The following is a 16,412-nucleotide window of genomic DNA, read 5'->3' on the forward strand; positions in this document are numbered from 1 at the left end:
CATCTCCCCACCTTTTAGCACCATTCATCCCCTTTGTAAGATTTATTTCCATTCTGAGTTTTCTTAATGTGGGGTCCACTTCTCCTGCTTCTCTCTGACACTGTGCTCTCCTTGGACAGTACCACTATCTCCACCAAGTTCACTGACCATCTTCAGTGTGACTCCCGGTAGTATCCACTTGACCTGGAAGCCCACAAATAAAGCTACCCAGTACTTGGTTCACTGCATTTCATCAGCTTCCTCTAGAGAACAGGAGATAGAGGAGGAAGAGGAAGGTGGGAAAGAGGTATGTGCAAGCTTGTTCCCCAGAGTCCTCACTTGAATTGCTTGTTAGGATCCAGAGATCAACACAACCAGAGATTTTTCTAGCCCAGCTTCTACAGGAGCATATTGTGGGAATGATGGTAGGAAGCAGAGGGTTAGACTTAGGCTTCTTTTTATAAGAGTTGGGACTAGTCTAACCCGTTCGTTTTAAAGATAAGGAAACTGAATGAGAAAGTTACTCAAGGTTACCCAACTTAGTAGCAAATGATGGGGAAGATGGAAGCAGGGAAGGGGGGATTTCTGGGATGATGACGATGATGAATGTTCAGATTGATCAAACCTTCCATCACAATAGCACACTGGGGTCTTGTGCTCCAGGTGAGAGTCCGGGATCCTGAGGTTCTGCTGGAAGGTCTGGCTCCTGGCACAGAATATATCATTGCTGTGTATGCTCTCTTTGGGGAGGAAGTCAGTGAACCCCAGAGCATCCGAGTCAAGACCTGTGAGTGTTACCCTGATGATTCTGCTTTCATTCATCATTTTTTCTCCCTTTTTATTTGTCCTTTTGACTTCACCTCCTGCAAACTTTGGACAGCTCCCTGTCTTTTCTCCATCTTCTCCTTAACAGGCATTATCCTCTTACAAAAGGAGAACTGTCAAGGAGTCTTTCATAGCAAAGAGGGATCAAAACAAGATATTTTCTTTCAAATTTGACTCCTCCTTGGTCAAATAATTCCCACAATCTAATATAACCCTAGCATGTTTCCTTAGAAGACACATTCAAAGATATATGTTAAAGAATCCAAATCCTCACAGTCCCTAAGTTCATGCTGTTGAATTTATAGTGTCTTTGGATCTCCCCAAACGTCTGAGCTTCTCTGACGTCAGCCACAGCTCTGTTCGAGTTCATTGGGAGGCATCATCACGGGGGATACGCCTGTACCATGTATCCTATGTCTCCCTGGAAGGGAACCAAGCTGGGGAGGTAAGTGTGTAATAGGAGAATATGATCTCAGTCGTGACAGTGCAAGTCCCAGAGTGTCCCCTAGAACAACCTGCAGGCCTCCTTGAATTTCTTTCCTCAGCTCTCCATGTCTCTGGAATGAGTTATGCTTTCTTTAATCTAGGTGAGTGACAAAATGTCATCTTATTAGATGGTGGAATGAGAAGCTTGGAGTAGGGGAATGGGAAGGAAAGCAGTAGGAAACATTATAGAGGAAGGGAAGAGATGAGAAGTTGCTGGCAGGTACCTTAGAAGCTGGGAAATTTTTTGGTTTAAATGTTGTCATGTCCTAGAAATGTGACTTCCTAGTTCTAAGCTCCTTGGTTTCCAGTTCCTTGTATGATCTTTTCTTTTAATCTTTCAAAGCTTTCACTCTTCATTCCCTTCATCCCTCTATGACACACTCTCAGAGGAGACTGTGTACTTTTCCAGGGTTTATTTACAAGGAAATGGAATAAATTCTGAAGTATTACCATGATGTTACATGTAATCAAGATACATGGAAGAAATATATTTAGATTTCTAGATAGCTCCTAAGCTTATGAGTACTTTAGGTTCTTTCAAACCTATCTGGGATTCAGTCTCTGTGGACTATCTTCTCAGGAAGACACCTTCATGTGACTTAACTATTTCAACTACTCTACTGTATTCCTAGGATTGTCTTTGCCTTAGCTTGGCTCCAATCAACTTTTGGCTTTATTTGATAATCCTATTTTAGCAGAATTTAATAAACTATACCAAACCCATAACCAATCAGGAATCACTACCCTTGGTTAACCTTGGCCAGTATAACTCTATGTATACTCTAGAAAACTAGTTATAGTCTCCTATTAGCCAATGGGAGATGGGACAAGGAGTGAGTCCCATGTGTGCAGGTATAATTGCAAGGGTTAAATATAGGGAACAGCTTCAATTAACCTACAAAAGAAAAAAGGCCCAAAGAATAATAGAAACATACCATGACAACAACAGACTTTGACCTGTGGACTTTTTTCACAGAGGAATAAAACATCTCCAAGTTATGGAGTTGTAGTTTCAGCTGTTATAAACCACATCTTGTGAGCTTTTTTTCTGGGGGAAGGATGTGTGTGAACCTGGGATACATCTGTGGCCTGGACTCCTGGGACTGACCTTACTGACTTTGGGATGGAGAGTAAATTATATGGTTCTCATATGAGGTGAATCCCCTGGGAGTGGGAATGACTACTTCTAACCCAGAATGCTATAGAATTCTTACCTTGCAGATAGATGTCTCCAGGAATGCCTCTTCTGTCAAGCTGGCCCCATTATCCTCCTCCACCTCATATATTGTCAGTGTTACAACAATCTACAGAGAGGGTGATTCCTCCACGCTCACTGGACGAGTGACCACACGTGAGTGAGGATAAATCTGTGGTGATATCTTTCCAAGCTAAAGGATGAAGTAACTCCTTGATAAAGTCCCCATAGATAGATAGTGCAAGGAAAAGAAGATTGAATTTTGAATCAGGTGAACTGGGTTTATCTATCATTAAATGGTTATGTTTTCACAGGTAAGTAAGTAAGTACTTCAAATTCCCTTCTATACAATGAGGATAATAAATGCTTACTCTGAAATTCCTATATAAATAGAAGCTTTTATTACAAGTTCTCTATGGGCCCTGGGGAGAGAACATCCTTTGTGAGGATAGGATTACAGAATTGCAGGGATCTAGATTCAGAGATGCTTAATAAATATTTACCAAATTGAAGTGAAATACAGCAGAAACAGAGCATTAAGACTGTGGGACAAGATTCTAGAAAAACAAAGGTAATTCCTAGGAGAAGTCAAAGGAAAATAATGACATGAAGGGTGTACATGGAAAAGTTGGACTCATAGATCTCTATAACCCCTTTGGAGATGGAAGCCTATTTCTGTCTCCTATATCTCTACTGACTCAAGCTCAGTCCATCATGTGCAGCTCCTACCCCAGGAGTCTAATAATGATCATGAAATTGGTGAATTACAAAGATTTCTGCCAGACCCTGGATTCCCAGGCCGCTGTCATTTGAGAGCTGTAGTATAAGTTGGGGCCAGATGCCAGGGTACTGTTGAGCTCCCCAGCCATCTGCTCTGCACGTACTCACAGGCAGCTGGGAAGAGCGACAAGGAAGCAGCACCAGTGGGCATTGGAATGGCAAAACTCAAGGTCAAGAACGTTTCTCCTTTTCCTGCCCTTTAGGAAAAGTCCCAGCCCCAAGTCACTTAAAAGTAACTGAACTGCCAGGGGATGATGTCCGGCTGGAGTGGGCTGCTGCGGCAGCTGTTGGCGTAGTGGTCTATCAGATCAAGTGGATGCCCTTGGGTGAAGGAAAAGCTTATGAGGTATAAGTATAAGATGTGGGTCTTGGTGGAGAGCATTATGGGGAATAGAGTTGAAAAGATCTGCTTTGCACAGGAGACACAAGTTTCCCCACCCCACCCCCAAACTATCCTGTGACAGGAAGATCCACTGAGCGAGAGGGAACTCTCTGGAGCTGTCCAGTCCCGTTCCTGAAGGCTGAGCTCTTGGGACAAGTGTCTTTGAGATTAGCCTACTGCTGCTTCTTCCTCAATGAGAGCCAATAAAGTAGTCACCATCTTTCCTGGGCCTAGACTAAATACATCAGGTTCTCTCAGAATACATATCACCTTGCCCTCCTCAGAAGGAATTCAGCTTTAAAAACCAGGAACCAACACCTCTTCAGTGGCTTAATCTCCTCTGACGAGACACTCAACCCTAGTATTTGGGAGAACGTAGTCTCTATTCCGTATTTCCTCTTTTTCTCTCTCTTATTGCAGATTTCAGTCCCGGGGAACCTAGGAACTGCCACTTTGCCTGGTCTAGGGAAGCACGCAGAATATGAGATCTCCATCTTAGCCTATTACAGAGATGGGGCCCGCAGTGACACAGTATCCCTCCGATATACTCCAAGTAAGTCATAAATTCCCCTTTTTGATCCCTGAGGAGAGCCCGCCCAAATAAGACTAGAACCGCAGCTCATTTCCCTGTCTGCAAAATTATTACCTCTAAGGTCCCTCCCAGATCTAACATTCTGTGACTCTGTGAGTCAGATGGGGGGGACAGGACATAAACACACGTCATATACATCTACTCACCCATTTACAAAAGCTCACGACCATTCTAGACCCTTACTTGCCTCTTATTTTCCATGCACCATGGTATGATGCATATATACTTGTACATAAAATAGTGTATGCATACTAGTATATAAAATATAACCAGAGGCATATTGAAGCCAGCTCCATAAAGGCACAAAAGCCAGTTGTTAAATTTTCAGTGTGAGCATTTATACCTCCAAAATGACAAAATGATAGAAATCAGGGTTTGATAGATTGTTTTGTTATTTGTCCCGATTTAAGAAAGTGATGGAAAAAAGGTTAATAAGGCAGATTAAACTTAAAAGTACATCATAAATGCATATTTTCAGAAAGTTGGTTGTTAAACTTTACCAGCACATCCCAGAATATACACCCCAGAATAAATCAATACCATGATCATAATGTGATGATCCCTATATACTAGTGGAAGAGTGGAGGGACATGGATAATATAATACCTAGGAGCATGCAATTTCCACCACACACTTTCTCTTAAAGATTGTGTAGTAATGTAAATCAAAGTGTCATGGCATATATTTAACCAGAAACTCTTTTGAAAAAAAAAGTATTCCTGACAAATATTTAAGCTTAATCTGCATTATTAACAATCAATAGAACAATAAATTTAGCAGCGGTTTATAGTGTTTACTGATTTTTGAGGTGTAAATTAATGCTGAAAATTAAACAGTGGACTTTTAGAGCTGATCTGAATTGGCTCCAGCACATCCTTAAATATAATAATTATTTCTATTGCACTTTGGGATAGTTTTATGTGACCTCCCCTGCTCCTCTCCAAACCCTGCCTTCATCCCCAGTGACTCAGAGACAAATTGAGTGCATTCCCCACACAGGCATAAGTTTGGAAAAGATGGCTTTGATATTTTCTAGATGTGGTGGGAAGAACAGTCGGATATTAAAATTATGTCCTAGCTCATCCACTAATGAAATACTATCCATAAATCACAAAGCTTTGATTGCATTTTGGCTGAAAGTTTTATCATTTACTTACTGCTTGACCTTGACAAAAATTTCTCTGGGCTTCAGTTTCTTCTTCCATGAAATAAGAGGGTTTGTTAGGTGATCTCTAGGGTCTCTTCTAACTCTAAAGTCCAATGCTTTTCACAGTTTAGGAAGCCAAAAGGCTAATTTGCTCTAGGGCACTTAATTTATAGCATGGGCTTTGTCTAATGAATATGACTAGTTTATGGTCAGATTTTTCCACTTAACCTGAAAAGCAGGTGAAGCTTTCTCTGAGCATCTAAGTGCTTACTGACACAGGGCACTTAGGGAAAATAAGAAGAATCGCTATGTCTGAAGATTGGTTCTCATTCACTGGAGATGGCATTAACATGTCACTTACCAAAAATCACATAAAGAGTTTGTTATAGAACTAGAATTAGCAATTAGGTCAACTCTGCCACTGATTTTTGCCACTAATTAAATAAATTGTTTCTGAACTTTTCCTATTTGCAAAATGATTATCTCTAAGGTCCCTCCCAGATCTAACATTCTATGAATCTATGAGTCAGGTTGGGGGGGGGACAGAACATAGACACATGGGGATTAAAGTAATATATATTTACTCACCCAGTTTCAAAATCTTACTACCATTCTTGACTCTTCCCTGCCTGTTATTTTCCATATATAATAAAATTAAAAAATAAAATCTAAAATAAAAAAGTGTTGATTCTCTCTCTACAACATCTGTTCCTACTCAGATGACCATCATCCTAATTTGGTCCCTCATCACCTCTTGCTTGTTTAATTGCTCTCCTAATTGGATTCCTAGAGATTAGATTCTTGAGATGCAACAGAATATAGATTGATTCTCTGCTGCTTGTGCTAATTTTGACCTGACAATTAACACCAAGAAAACGAGCTTCTCCACCAGCCAATTCTGTGCCATCCAAACAAGCAACCATCAGTTACAGCAAATGGAGACATTTTGAATATTCTGGATAAGTTCACTTACCTTGGTAGTATACTTTCCAAGGATGCACACATAGATGATTACATATATTGTCAGAGCTAGAGCATTGCTTTGGAGACTCTGAAGGAAAAGTGTGGGAGAGAACAGGTATTAAGCTGCCTACCACCCTGAAGGTCTACAGAGCCATTGTGCTGACCTCATTGTTATACACCTGTGAAATCTGGACAGTATACCATTGCCATGCCAGGAAAATGAATCACTTCCATTTGAATTGTCTTAGGAAGATTCTGAAGATCACCTGGCAAGATAAGGGATTGGACACTGAGGTCTATCCTCAAGCTGAAATGACAACCATTCAAACTCTGCTGCCAAAAGCCCAACTCCAAGGGACTGGACATGTTGTTCAAATGCCAAACATATATTTACTTAAAAGACTATTTTATGGAGTCTTCGATAGTTTCATTCACTAAACGATGTGGATTAAGTGCACACATGGCAAGCACTTGCATTAAATCAGAAGAAGTAGCATAAGGGACACTCTTAAGGTCTTTCTGAAGAGCTTTGGAATTGAATATGAGACATGGGAGATACCCATGCAGGACCACCCAGCATGCATGTCTCAACAAAGAAAGAAGACATTTTACAAGTAAAGGAGAATTGCAATAGCTTAAAAGGAAAGTGAAATGCACAAAGTTAGAATCATCTCCACTCCAAATGTTCATTTGGACTATTTGTTTGTATGCAACCTGTGGGGGAGAGCTTTGGTCTGATCAGCCACAATCAGACATAATTTGGTCCTCTTCTAGCACAAAGGACAACAACCATCTAATCAGATTCCTAGTTTTTGTCCTCTCCAATCCATTCTCCACCTACTGTTGAAATCATCTTCCCAAACACAAGTCTGACCATGTCACTCTGCTCAAGAAGCTTTGGTGGCTCCTTTTTTGTCAAATACATATTTCTCTATCTGCCCCTTCACAATTAGAATACGGGTAAGAGTAGAGTTGGAATTAGGCAGAATTATTGCCCAATACTGCCCAGCCCTTCCTATCAAAAGTCTTGGATGGGTTCATTCACTAAACAGTGTGGATTAAGTGTGAGATCCCTCTCAGGAGTTTTTGTATTGAGAAATAGGAAGTAGAAGAGGGAAGTACTTAATGAAAATGAATGACTAATGAAAATAGTTCTCATTATAAATCCTTCATGCAACTGATGCTGAATGAAGTGAGCAGAACCAAGAGAACACTGAATATAAAACAGCAAGATTATCTGATGATCATCTATGATGGATTTGGCTCTTCTCAGCAATGTGGTGATTCAAGACAATTCTAATAGATTTGGGATGGAAAATGTCATCCACGTTCAGAGAAAGAAATATAGAGACTGACTGCAGATTGAAACATTTTCACCTTTTTTGTTTATTTTCTTTTTCTGTCTTGTGGTTTTTCTTCTTTTATCTAATTTTTTTTTTTGCACAATACGACAGATACGGAAATATGTTTAAAAGGATGGTACATATTTAACCTATATCTGATTCCTTGCTGTGTTAGGGGAGGGGGAGGCAAGAGAGGGAGGGAGAAAAATTTGGATCACAAAGTCCTGAAGAAAAAAAATCCTTCATGTACTTTGCTTTCCAGCCAAAGCAGCTTTTTCAACTTAACATTCCATCTCTGACCTCCATGTCTAGAATGGACTCCCTTCTTTTTCACCTTCACTCCTGGGAATCCTTAACTACCTTCAAAACTCAGCTCATGTGTCATCTCTATAGGAGGTCTTCCTTAATCCTCATAATTTTTAATACTTTCTCCTTCTACCTCTCCCTCAATTCATCATGAATATATTAATCAGGCAGCATAATGTAGTGATTACAGAGCTGGCCTCAAACTGGGAAGACCAGTGTTCCGAGTCTTTCTCTGACACATACTGGCTCTGGGAAAGACAATTAACCTCTGTGCTCCAGGAAACTTTGTAAGTAGAATATAAATTGCATAGGAAATATAGACCTGAATGCTATCAACTGGGAATTAATGTACCAAAAAAGAACTAAGTTCAATCCTTATAGCATTTTTATTTTCTCTCTTATTATATCTACCAATAAAATTTAAGTTCCTTGAAGGCAGGAACTGTTTTATTTTTGTCTGATTCCCAGGTGCTTAGCATAATGCCATCTGTATACATGCTAAGTGTTTAATAAATGTTTGTGGCATTTTATATGTCAAAATAATAAATGATTAAATGAAGGAACAATTATAATGGGTGGGAATAGTCAGGGGAGGACTCATGGAGAGGTGAATTGGGTTAAGCCTTAGTTTGTGGGATGGCAATAGGCATGGAAAAGAGCATTCTAGTGGCAGAAACTTCATCAACAAAAAAGTACAAAGGCAGAAAAATATATGTTGAAGGGTTGACTAATAGATTCTTAAATCAAAGTATACCAACTTTCTATCTCCCTCCAGCCCTACTGTCCTACTTCCAGTGTAGTCCACATCTCACTGTCCCTTGTCCTTTTTACAAAATTGGTGGAATACGCCCATGTCCCTTAGTGACCTTTGCTATCTCTAGGTAGCCCCAACCTCCCTTTCCAAGGTACTGTGTGTTCTCCGCTACAGTGAGCAGGAATCCGCCCTTGAACCTTGTGCTAGCCTCAGAGACCCCCAGCAGCCTTCGGATCCTCTGGACACCCCCTAATGACAACGTTCTGCACTACAGACTCACCTATGCCCTGGCTTCTGGCTCTGGCCCTGAGAAAACCGTAAGTCTGAAGCTGAATTGAGGAATATTCATTCAATTGAGGTACCATGAAGGGGACCAGTTTATTACACTTTATACTGAATCCTTGCATCCAGATAGCTGGGATTTAGTATGGGATGGGGAGAGATATGGTGAGAAATGGGGATACTGCCCAATCCTTGAGCTAGTCTGTGGAAGGAGAAACAGTCCTGTCCATGGGGATTGGGGCTGAGAAAATAGACCTAGTTCTGACCTGGTGGGGCAGGAGCAGGGATTAGTTTGAGGAAGAAAACATGGTTCTACCTTTAGGAGTCCTTAATCTGAGGGAGAAAGTACAAAACCGAGTAAAGCAATATATCAATTAGTAACAATGCACAGAATGGAGACAGACATGTCCTTGGTCGGATGACAAAAATCCTTTTTGCTGATCCTGGTAGATAATCATTCCTGGCCTCGAGAACCATGTGACACTTCCTCTCCTGCTTCCTGGCACCAAGTACAAGGTTATGGTTTCAGCTGTCTATAGTCTGGGCGAGAGCAACGTCGTCTCTGCCATAGGAAGGACCGGTGAGTGCACTAATCTTACCCCTATTTCCAGGTGCAGCGATCAGTGGCTGATCCGTGGCATTGCACTGGAACAGTACTTTTAATTTCTTTCCAGTGTCAGATCTCATCTCCCCAACAATCCTATGAAGTGGGACAGGACAGGAATTATTATCCCTGTGTTAGAAATCAAGGCTTCAAAATATTAAATGACTTCCTTTTGGTCACATAGCTGGGATGTGGTGGAGGTAGACCTGATTTCTTGACTTTGGAGCCTAGGGCCCTCTCTATTATTTTTATTAATTTCTATTAAGTTTGCCTTTAGGATACTCTATTTTCTCTTGCTGAAAAATTTCTTGCCCTTTATTGTTTCCTTCAGGACTCACACTGTCCTAATCCTGCCAGAGCCTTTCCAGTGAGGGAGGAAAAACGTTGATAATTTCATCGTGTGGAAGGCTAAATAGAGTTTCTTTTTAAGGGTGTTTTCATTATAATAGGGAAACTAGGAGAACTTTACCATAAAGCATTATGAATGCTAGAAATATAGCCATTATGAAAGGCCAGAGAAGAGAGATTTATTAGGTATGTGTGTAGGAAGGAGGGCCTTATTGTTATTTTTGTTCAGTCTTTTTGGTCATGTCTATCTCTTCATGACCCCATTTGGGGTTTTCTTAGCAAAGATATTGGAATGGTTTGTCATTTCCTTCTCCAGCTCATTTACAGATGAGGAAATTGAGGCAAAAATGGTCAAAGAGATTGCCCAGAGATAATTTGTGGGGAGAAGCACTTGCAAGTAGGGGATCTAGAAAGACTTCATGTGGAAGGTGATGCTTAAGTTAAACTTTGAAGAAAACTAGAGATTCTAAAAAATACACACAAAAAAGGGAGTGCATAGAATGTGGCATACGAATAATAGTAGTAATGGTGTTAAAAGTAAATAAACAGAATAAGAGAATGTTTTTGCATTTCTATTTTTTATAATAGATTTTTATTTTTTCCAAATACAAACAAAAATAGTTTTCAACATTCACCTTTGCAAAACTTTGTGTTGCAAATTTTTCTCCTTCCCTCCCCCTTACCCCCGTTTCCTAGACAGCAAGCAATCTAATATAGGTAAACATGTGCAAGAATAAAAGAATTAAAAAAGAAAAGGAAAAAAATGTACTGTTCAGGGTCACACAGCTAAATAAGTTTCAAAGATCAGATTTTAAACTTAGGTTCTCCTGATTCCAGGCCCAGTGCTCTATCCACTAAGCTACTTGACTGTCCTTACTAGTGCCCCCATATTAATTAACAAATATTCATTAAAAACTATCTTATTTGCTAATCACTGTTCTAACAAAGAAAGGCAAAATAGGCTTCTTTCTCAAGACGCTGAAAATCTAATGGAAAAGATAACATGTAAAAATTATGTTCAAATAAAATATATACAGGATAAATTAGAGGTAATCTTAGAGAAGAGGTACTACCATAAAGGAGGGATAGGGTTAGGGAAATCTTGCAAAAGGTTAGATTTTAGCAGAGAATTGAAGGAGGCTGTAAGAAGAGACAGTATTCCAGGCATGGAGGACAGTTAGTGAAAATGCAATAGCCTGGAAATGGAGTGATTTGGGGAGGAAAGAACAGCAAGGAAACCAATGCCCCTGGACTTCAGAGTACTTGGAGAGGAGTATAGTATAAGGTATAAGAATGCTAGATAGAGGGGTTGAGAGCCCAGACCAGGGTGGGGCAGTCAGTATTAGGGGGAAAGGAGACTTTATTACTGTATGTAGATAGTCATCTAGTCAAGCTATATCTGAGCTAGCCAGCTTCTCATCTTTTTTCTGTAGTAGCTCATGAGCCAGCTCTCTGTGTTCTCTGATTAATTTTTACCTCCATCTGATAATCTGTTTTGGATGAACTCCAGCTTGTCAATGTCCCATTTTACTGTGAAGACCAATGTAATTATATTGACCAAGCTTGGTCCCAAAGAGGAGATGAGACTTGCACAAAGAGTGAGCGGGCCATTCTTTCTCCAAGCTTATATATTAATAGAGTATGGTCCAATTATTATTTAGCCTCACATGCTTGGGACCTCAGTGCATCAACTCAAGCCTCAGCCCATTACAGAAAAGCATATTTCCTTCTTTTTATTTTTACAAGTGGAGAACTATACATGTGTAACATTGCATGTACTGTCACATATACTGGGTAATATGCTGGATAATTTTGCTAAATTGTTTTTTTTAATCTTTCTTTTTAAACTTTTGTTATAAGAATGGCTTGATGGTTATAAGTGAGGGAAGTGCTATATTCAGAAATGAAAATGACATTAAAGCTATCAATACCAATATTTTAATGTAAAATATAAACACAATGACCAGGACAGGGGATAAAAGGGCTATCATTCCATCATTCTGAACTATAGTGGCAGAAATAATGTATTAGTCTGGATAACTGAGGTGGCATTTTAAATATCAAAGTCCCCTGGAAACTGATCCTTTCTTTTCCTTACTCTGATTTTCTCATCTAAATGTTATTTTCCTTAAAACAAACAAACAAAAACTAATTTTATTGATTTTTTTGTCTTTGTATCACAATTATTTCAATTCTTTCCTACACTCTGTTGATGATGTCATTTTTCAGTAGTTCAGTATGGTCAGATTCTTTGTGACCCTATAGACCATACTTTGCCATTGGAGTTTTCTTGGCAAAAGTATTGGAGTGATTTGCCATTTCCTTCTCCAGTGAATTAAGGCAAAAAAAGTTAAGTGACTTGTCCAAAATTACACATCTAGTGTCTAAGGCTGAAATCAGGTCTGCCCAGTGCTTCATTCCTTGAGTCAGTTAGCCATGTTCAAGGAAAACAGAGGTAAAATGGCTTGGCCAGAATCTCCTTATGAGAAAAAAATGAATTATGGAAAAAAAAAACATGATGCAGTGCTTGTAAACTATCTATGTATACAATATTCAAAGCTAATGATCCCCTGGCATGAGTAGATAAGCACATTTTATTATCTGTTCTGTAGTATCTCCATTGATTTTTTGATCACCCAGTCCAACTTCCTTCTAGGGATCTTTTCATTTAGATTGTTATCATTATATAGATTATTCTCTCGGTTTTCTTTATTTTACAATATATTATTTCCTATAACATATTCATCTGATTTTCTTACATTTTCCACTTCTTACAGTACAAAAATATTCTATTACATTCATGGACCATAGATTTTTAAACGCTATTTCCTAATCAATAGGCACGTATTTTGTTTATAAACATTTTCCAGAATCCAGACACTGGCAGTTAGAGATCTCATTTTATAGAAGTAGCTGTTTGCTGTGTCCAAATTACCAGATGCTGCAGATATAGCAACCACAGTTCATTAGATAACTATAAGGTCCTGAATGTTGATTATATTGGTAGCTGTGAAAGTTACTGAGGAAACTGAATCTGCAAATCATCCTTAACTTTTTAGGGTAGCTTTCCTGGTTCCCCAGTCCTGCCAAGTTCAGTGTCTGGAGAAATAAAAAGCAAAGACTAGCTAGCACTTGCAGCAAATCTAGTTGGCCCTTTTTGCTTTTCCTCATATACTCTTACAATTTCAGAGTTGAAAGAGTCCTTAGATGTCAATCTAGTTCACCTTCCTATCACATGCCAGGATTGCCTCAGCAGCTCTGACAAGTTGACATTCAGGCTCAGCTTGAACACTCAGAAAGATGGCAAACATATTGCTTAATGATAGAGCCCAATCCTGTTTACCCAGCTCTGTTCGGTGGGAACTTCTTCCAGATATTGAGCCAAATATTGTCTCACTATCACTTTCACTCTCCCCTTTGAAGCCAAGCAGATCAAGTTTAATCCCTTTTTCACTTGCCAATAATTTACATATTTGCCAGTCATTTACATATTTAGAGTTAGTGACCAAATCTCTCCTGAGTCTTCTCTTTTTTAGGCTAAATTCCTCTATCTTATCCATTTCTTAAAAGATGTAACATCCAGTCCCATCTCCATTCTGGTTGCTCTTTTTCAGACACTCTCCAATTTGTCAGTGATCCTTTTAAAATGTAATACTTATAACTGAGCCCAACACACCAGATTTGCTTTGACTTGGAAGAGTATTTTTTTTTTTCAGTTTGTGAAGGATTTTATTTTTTTAATGTCATAATTATTATTTTAAAATAGCAACTTTTTATTTTTCAAAATACCCACAAAATTAGTTTTAAACACTCACTCCTGCAAAACCTTGCGTTCCAAATTTTTCTCCCTCCCTCCCGTCTCTCCTCTCCCCAGGCAACTAGTAATTCAATATAGGTTAAACATGTGCAATTTTCCTAAGCATGTTTCCTCATTTATCATGCTGTACAAGAAAAAATCCAATCAAAGGAGGGAAAAATGAGAAAAAAAAGCAAGAAAATAGCAGCAATAACAAAAAAAGATGAAAATATTGTGTTGTGCTCCATATTCCGTCCCTATAGTCTTCTCTTTGAATGCAAATAGCTCTTTCCATCACAAGACTATTGGAATTGTACTGAATTACCTCATTGTTGAAAAGAGCCATGTCCATCACAATGAATCATTACATAATCTTGTTGTTGTGTATAAATATTCTCTTGGTTCTACTCACTTCACTTAGCATCAGTTCATATAAGTCTCTCCACGTCTTTCTGAAATCATCCTGCTGATCATATGGAACAATAATATTTCATATGCCATAACTTACTCAACCATCCCCCAAATGATGTTCATCCACTCAATTTCTAGTTCCTTGACACTATAAAAAGGGCTGCTACAAACATTTTTGCACATGTGAGTAATTTCCCTTTTTTATGATCTCTTTGGGATGCAGACATAACAGAATCACTGCTGAATCAAAGGGTATGAACAGTTTTATAGCCCTTTGGGCAAAGAGGAATTTTTTTTTGTGTTTTATTCCAAATGTTAGATTTCTACCAAGCAACATGGTAGCCTTACCTGTAGAAGGAAAAGACAACTATTATGAGATTGAGTTTAAGGAATTGATGTGCTCTCACCCTTCCAAAGAAATTCTGTCCCTGAAATTGTTTTAACATACCTTAGTTTCCACAATGAGAGATGAGGTTCAGAATGTGGATAGGGAGTAGATTGACTCCAGCTCATTCATACGTGTGACTGAGATTGACCGCAGGTTCAAGTGTGGGTTTTAAATTCCAGAGGTGTCCAATAATTAATTGGTATATATTGTGAGGTAGTTATTTTGCCATCATTCAAAGTATTTTGACCAGAGGCTGAATCTACACACAAGGATGAAGTTGTGGAAGTATGTGAAAGGAGTGTGGAGAAGGTATTTAATATGTTTGTGACCTTAATATCAATATCCCTCCCTTTAAAGTGAGGGAGTTGGGTCAGGTTATTTCTAAGGTTCCTTCTAACTAGATTAAGTTTAAGGTTCCTTCTATATTTCTGTAATTTCCAGCCATATTTTGAGACTAAGATTTAATTAAGTATGGGTATTGTTTCTTCTCTTTTTTGAATGCAAACAGGTAGATGATTTCATTATCACCCAAGTGGTTTTCTCTGTCTCTTTGCAATCCTACCCAGAGACTCCTCCTTTGTTTCCAGAAGAATGGATTTTGGTTATTCCAGAATAAATGAACTTAAAAGATTCATTCATTGCATAAAGTCTGTAAAAGTTGACAGTTCTCATTTGTGTGGGGAAGAGAATCGGGGATAGAAATAATCTCTAAATGACTAACATTTAATTTTAGAAACTAGAAATATGCTCAGGACAAAACACTCTTCTGGGCAGGTATACTCGGGCTCTCAATGACTAGATCAATACTGGGATCAATGGCCTTGGACCAGCTGGTAGATAGAGGAAGAAAAACCTGTAGCCAGTCTCCTATTTGTAGGATAACTGATCTATATAAAGTGAATGAGTTTTATTTCAGAAAAAAATCCTAACTACTTTAAAGGATTTTTAGATATATATTCTGGCTCTAATATTTGCTATGTACTTATAAAAAAATTACTAATCTCTCTGATATTCAGTTTTTCCTCTATAAAATAATGAGTTACATTTACATATGAATTTGGTATTTCTGAAATTTTACAAATATAAGTTCCAAAATACTATACCTTGAACTCTCCATGACAATTCTAGGTCTGAAACACCTGGTGGGTTTAACTTGCTTCTCTAAGTTCCTTTTCTCTTTACCTTTTAGCGGCTTGCCCGGGTCTTCATGCCAACAGCTCTTTACCAGGTATGGAATTTGTTGATGTCCTGTTCCTAACTGGGCCTTGGTAGCTGCACCAAGCTCTCATCTCTCAGACTCATTTTCCTCTGTATCCTTATTCTTCTATACATAACACAATCCTAATATCTCTAGCTTATTTTGTTCCTCCTCTTTTTTTTTCTTTCATTCTCTCTCTCTCAGGATGTCTCTATCTATTTTTCTCTGTGTGTGTCTCTATCTTTTGTTCCATAGAATCTTTCTCTCTTCCCTTCTTCCTCTTCTTTTTTCTCCCCCACTTCCCCACTTCCTCTATCTTTCTCATTCCCTCTCTCCTCTCTTCCCCTCTTTCTTGTGTCTGACTCTCTTCTTCATCTCTGTTTCTCTCTAACACACCACACCCATATCCCTACCCCATATACAGCCTACCCTGTGTGGAATTTTATATCCTGTTATTCCTCTTACAAAAGATGTTAAATATATAATGGCTACTAGGATAAATAGAATGGTCAGGATAAGAGGAGGAGGGAGGGGTATTTGGAAGAGGATTTTTAAAAAAAACAAACTTACTACTTTTCTAGGCTTGGAGATAACTGGCTATTACCCCTTGCCTTCTGGAAGCTCCGATAAGTC

The 16,412-nt window shown here is 38.8% G+C and overlaps 1 protein-coding gene across 1 annotated transcript in view; it reads left to right on the top strand.

The window, feature by feature from the left end:
- Positions 1–16,412, top strand: part of COL20A1 (collagen type XX alpha 1 chain) — a 72,428-nt gene that overhangs the window by 31,076 nt on the left and 24,940 nt on the right. Inside the window, exons 11-19 of the mRNA XM_051976750.1 lie at positions 120–286; positions 643–766; positions 1,110–1,249; positions 2,512–2,641; positions 3,469–3,611; positions 4,068–4,200; positions 8,927–9,069; positions 9,485–9,614; positions 15,771–15,809. Of these exons, the coding sequence (XP_051832710.1) occupies positions 120–286; positions 643–766; positions 1,110–1,249; positions 2,512–2,641; positions 3,469–3,611; positions 4,068–4,200; positions 8,927–9,069; positions 9,485–9,614; positions 15,771–15,809 (1,149 nt within the window). The remainder of the gene's footprint in view (positions 1–119; positions 287–642; positions 767–1,109; positions 1,250–2,511; positions 2,642–3,468; positions 3,612–4,067; positions 4,201–8,926; positions 9,070–9,484; positions 9,615–15,770; positions 15,810–16,412) is intronic.

Source organism: Antechinus flavipes, chromosome 2, assembly GCF_016432865.1.
Source record: "Antechinus flavipes isolate AdamAnt ecotype Samford, QLD, Australia chromosome 2, AdamAnt_v2, whole genome shotgun sequence".
In the NCBI taxonomy this organism is placed as follows: Eukaryota; Metazoa; Chordata; class Mammalia; order Dasyuromorphia; family Dasyuridae; genus Antechinus; species Antechinus flavipes.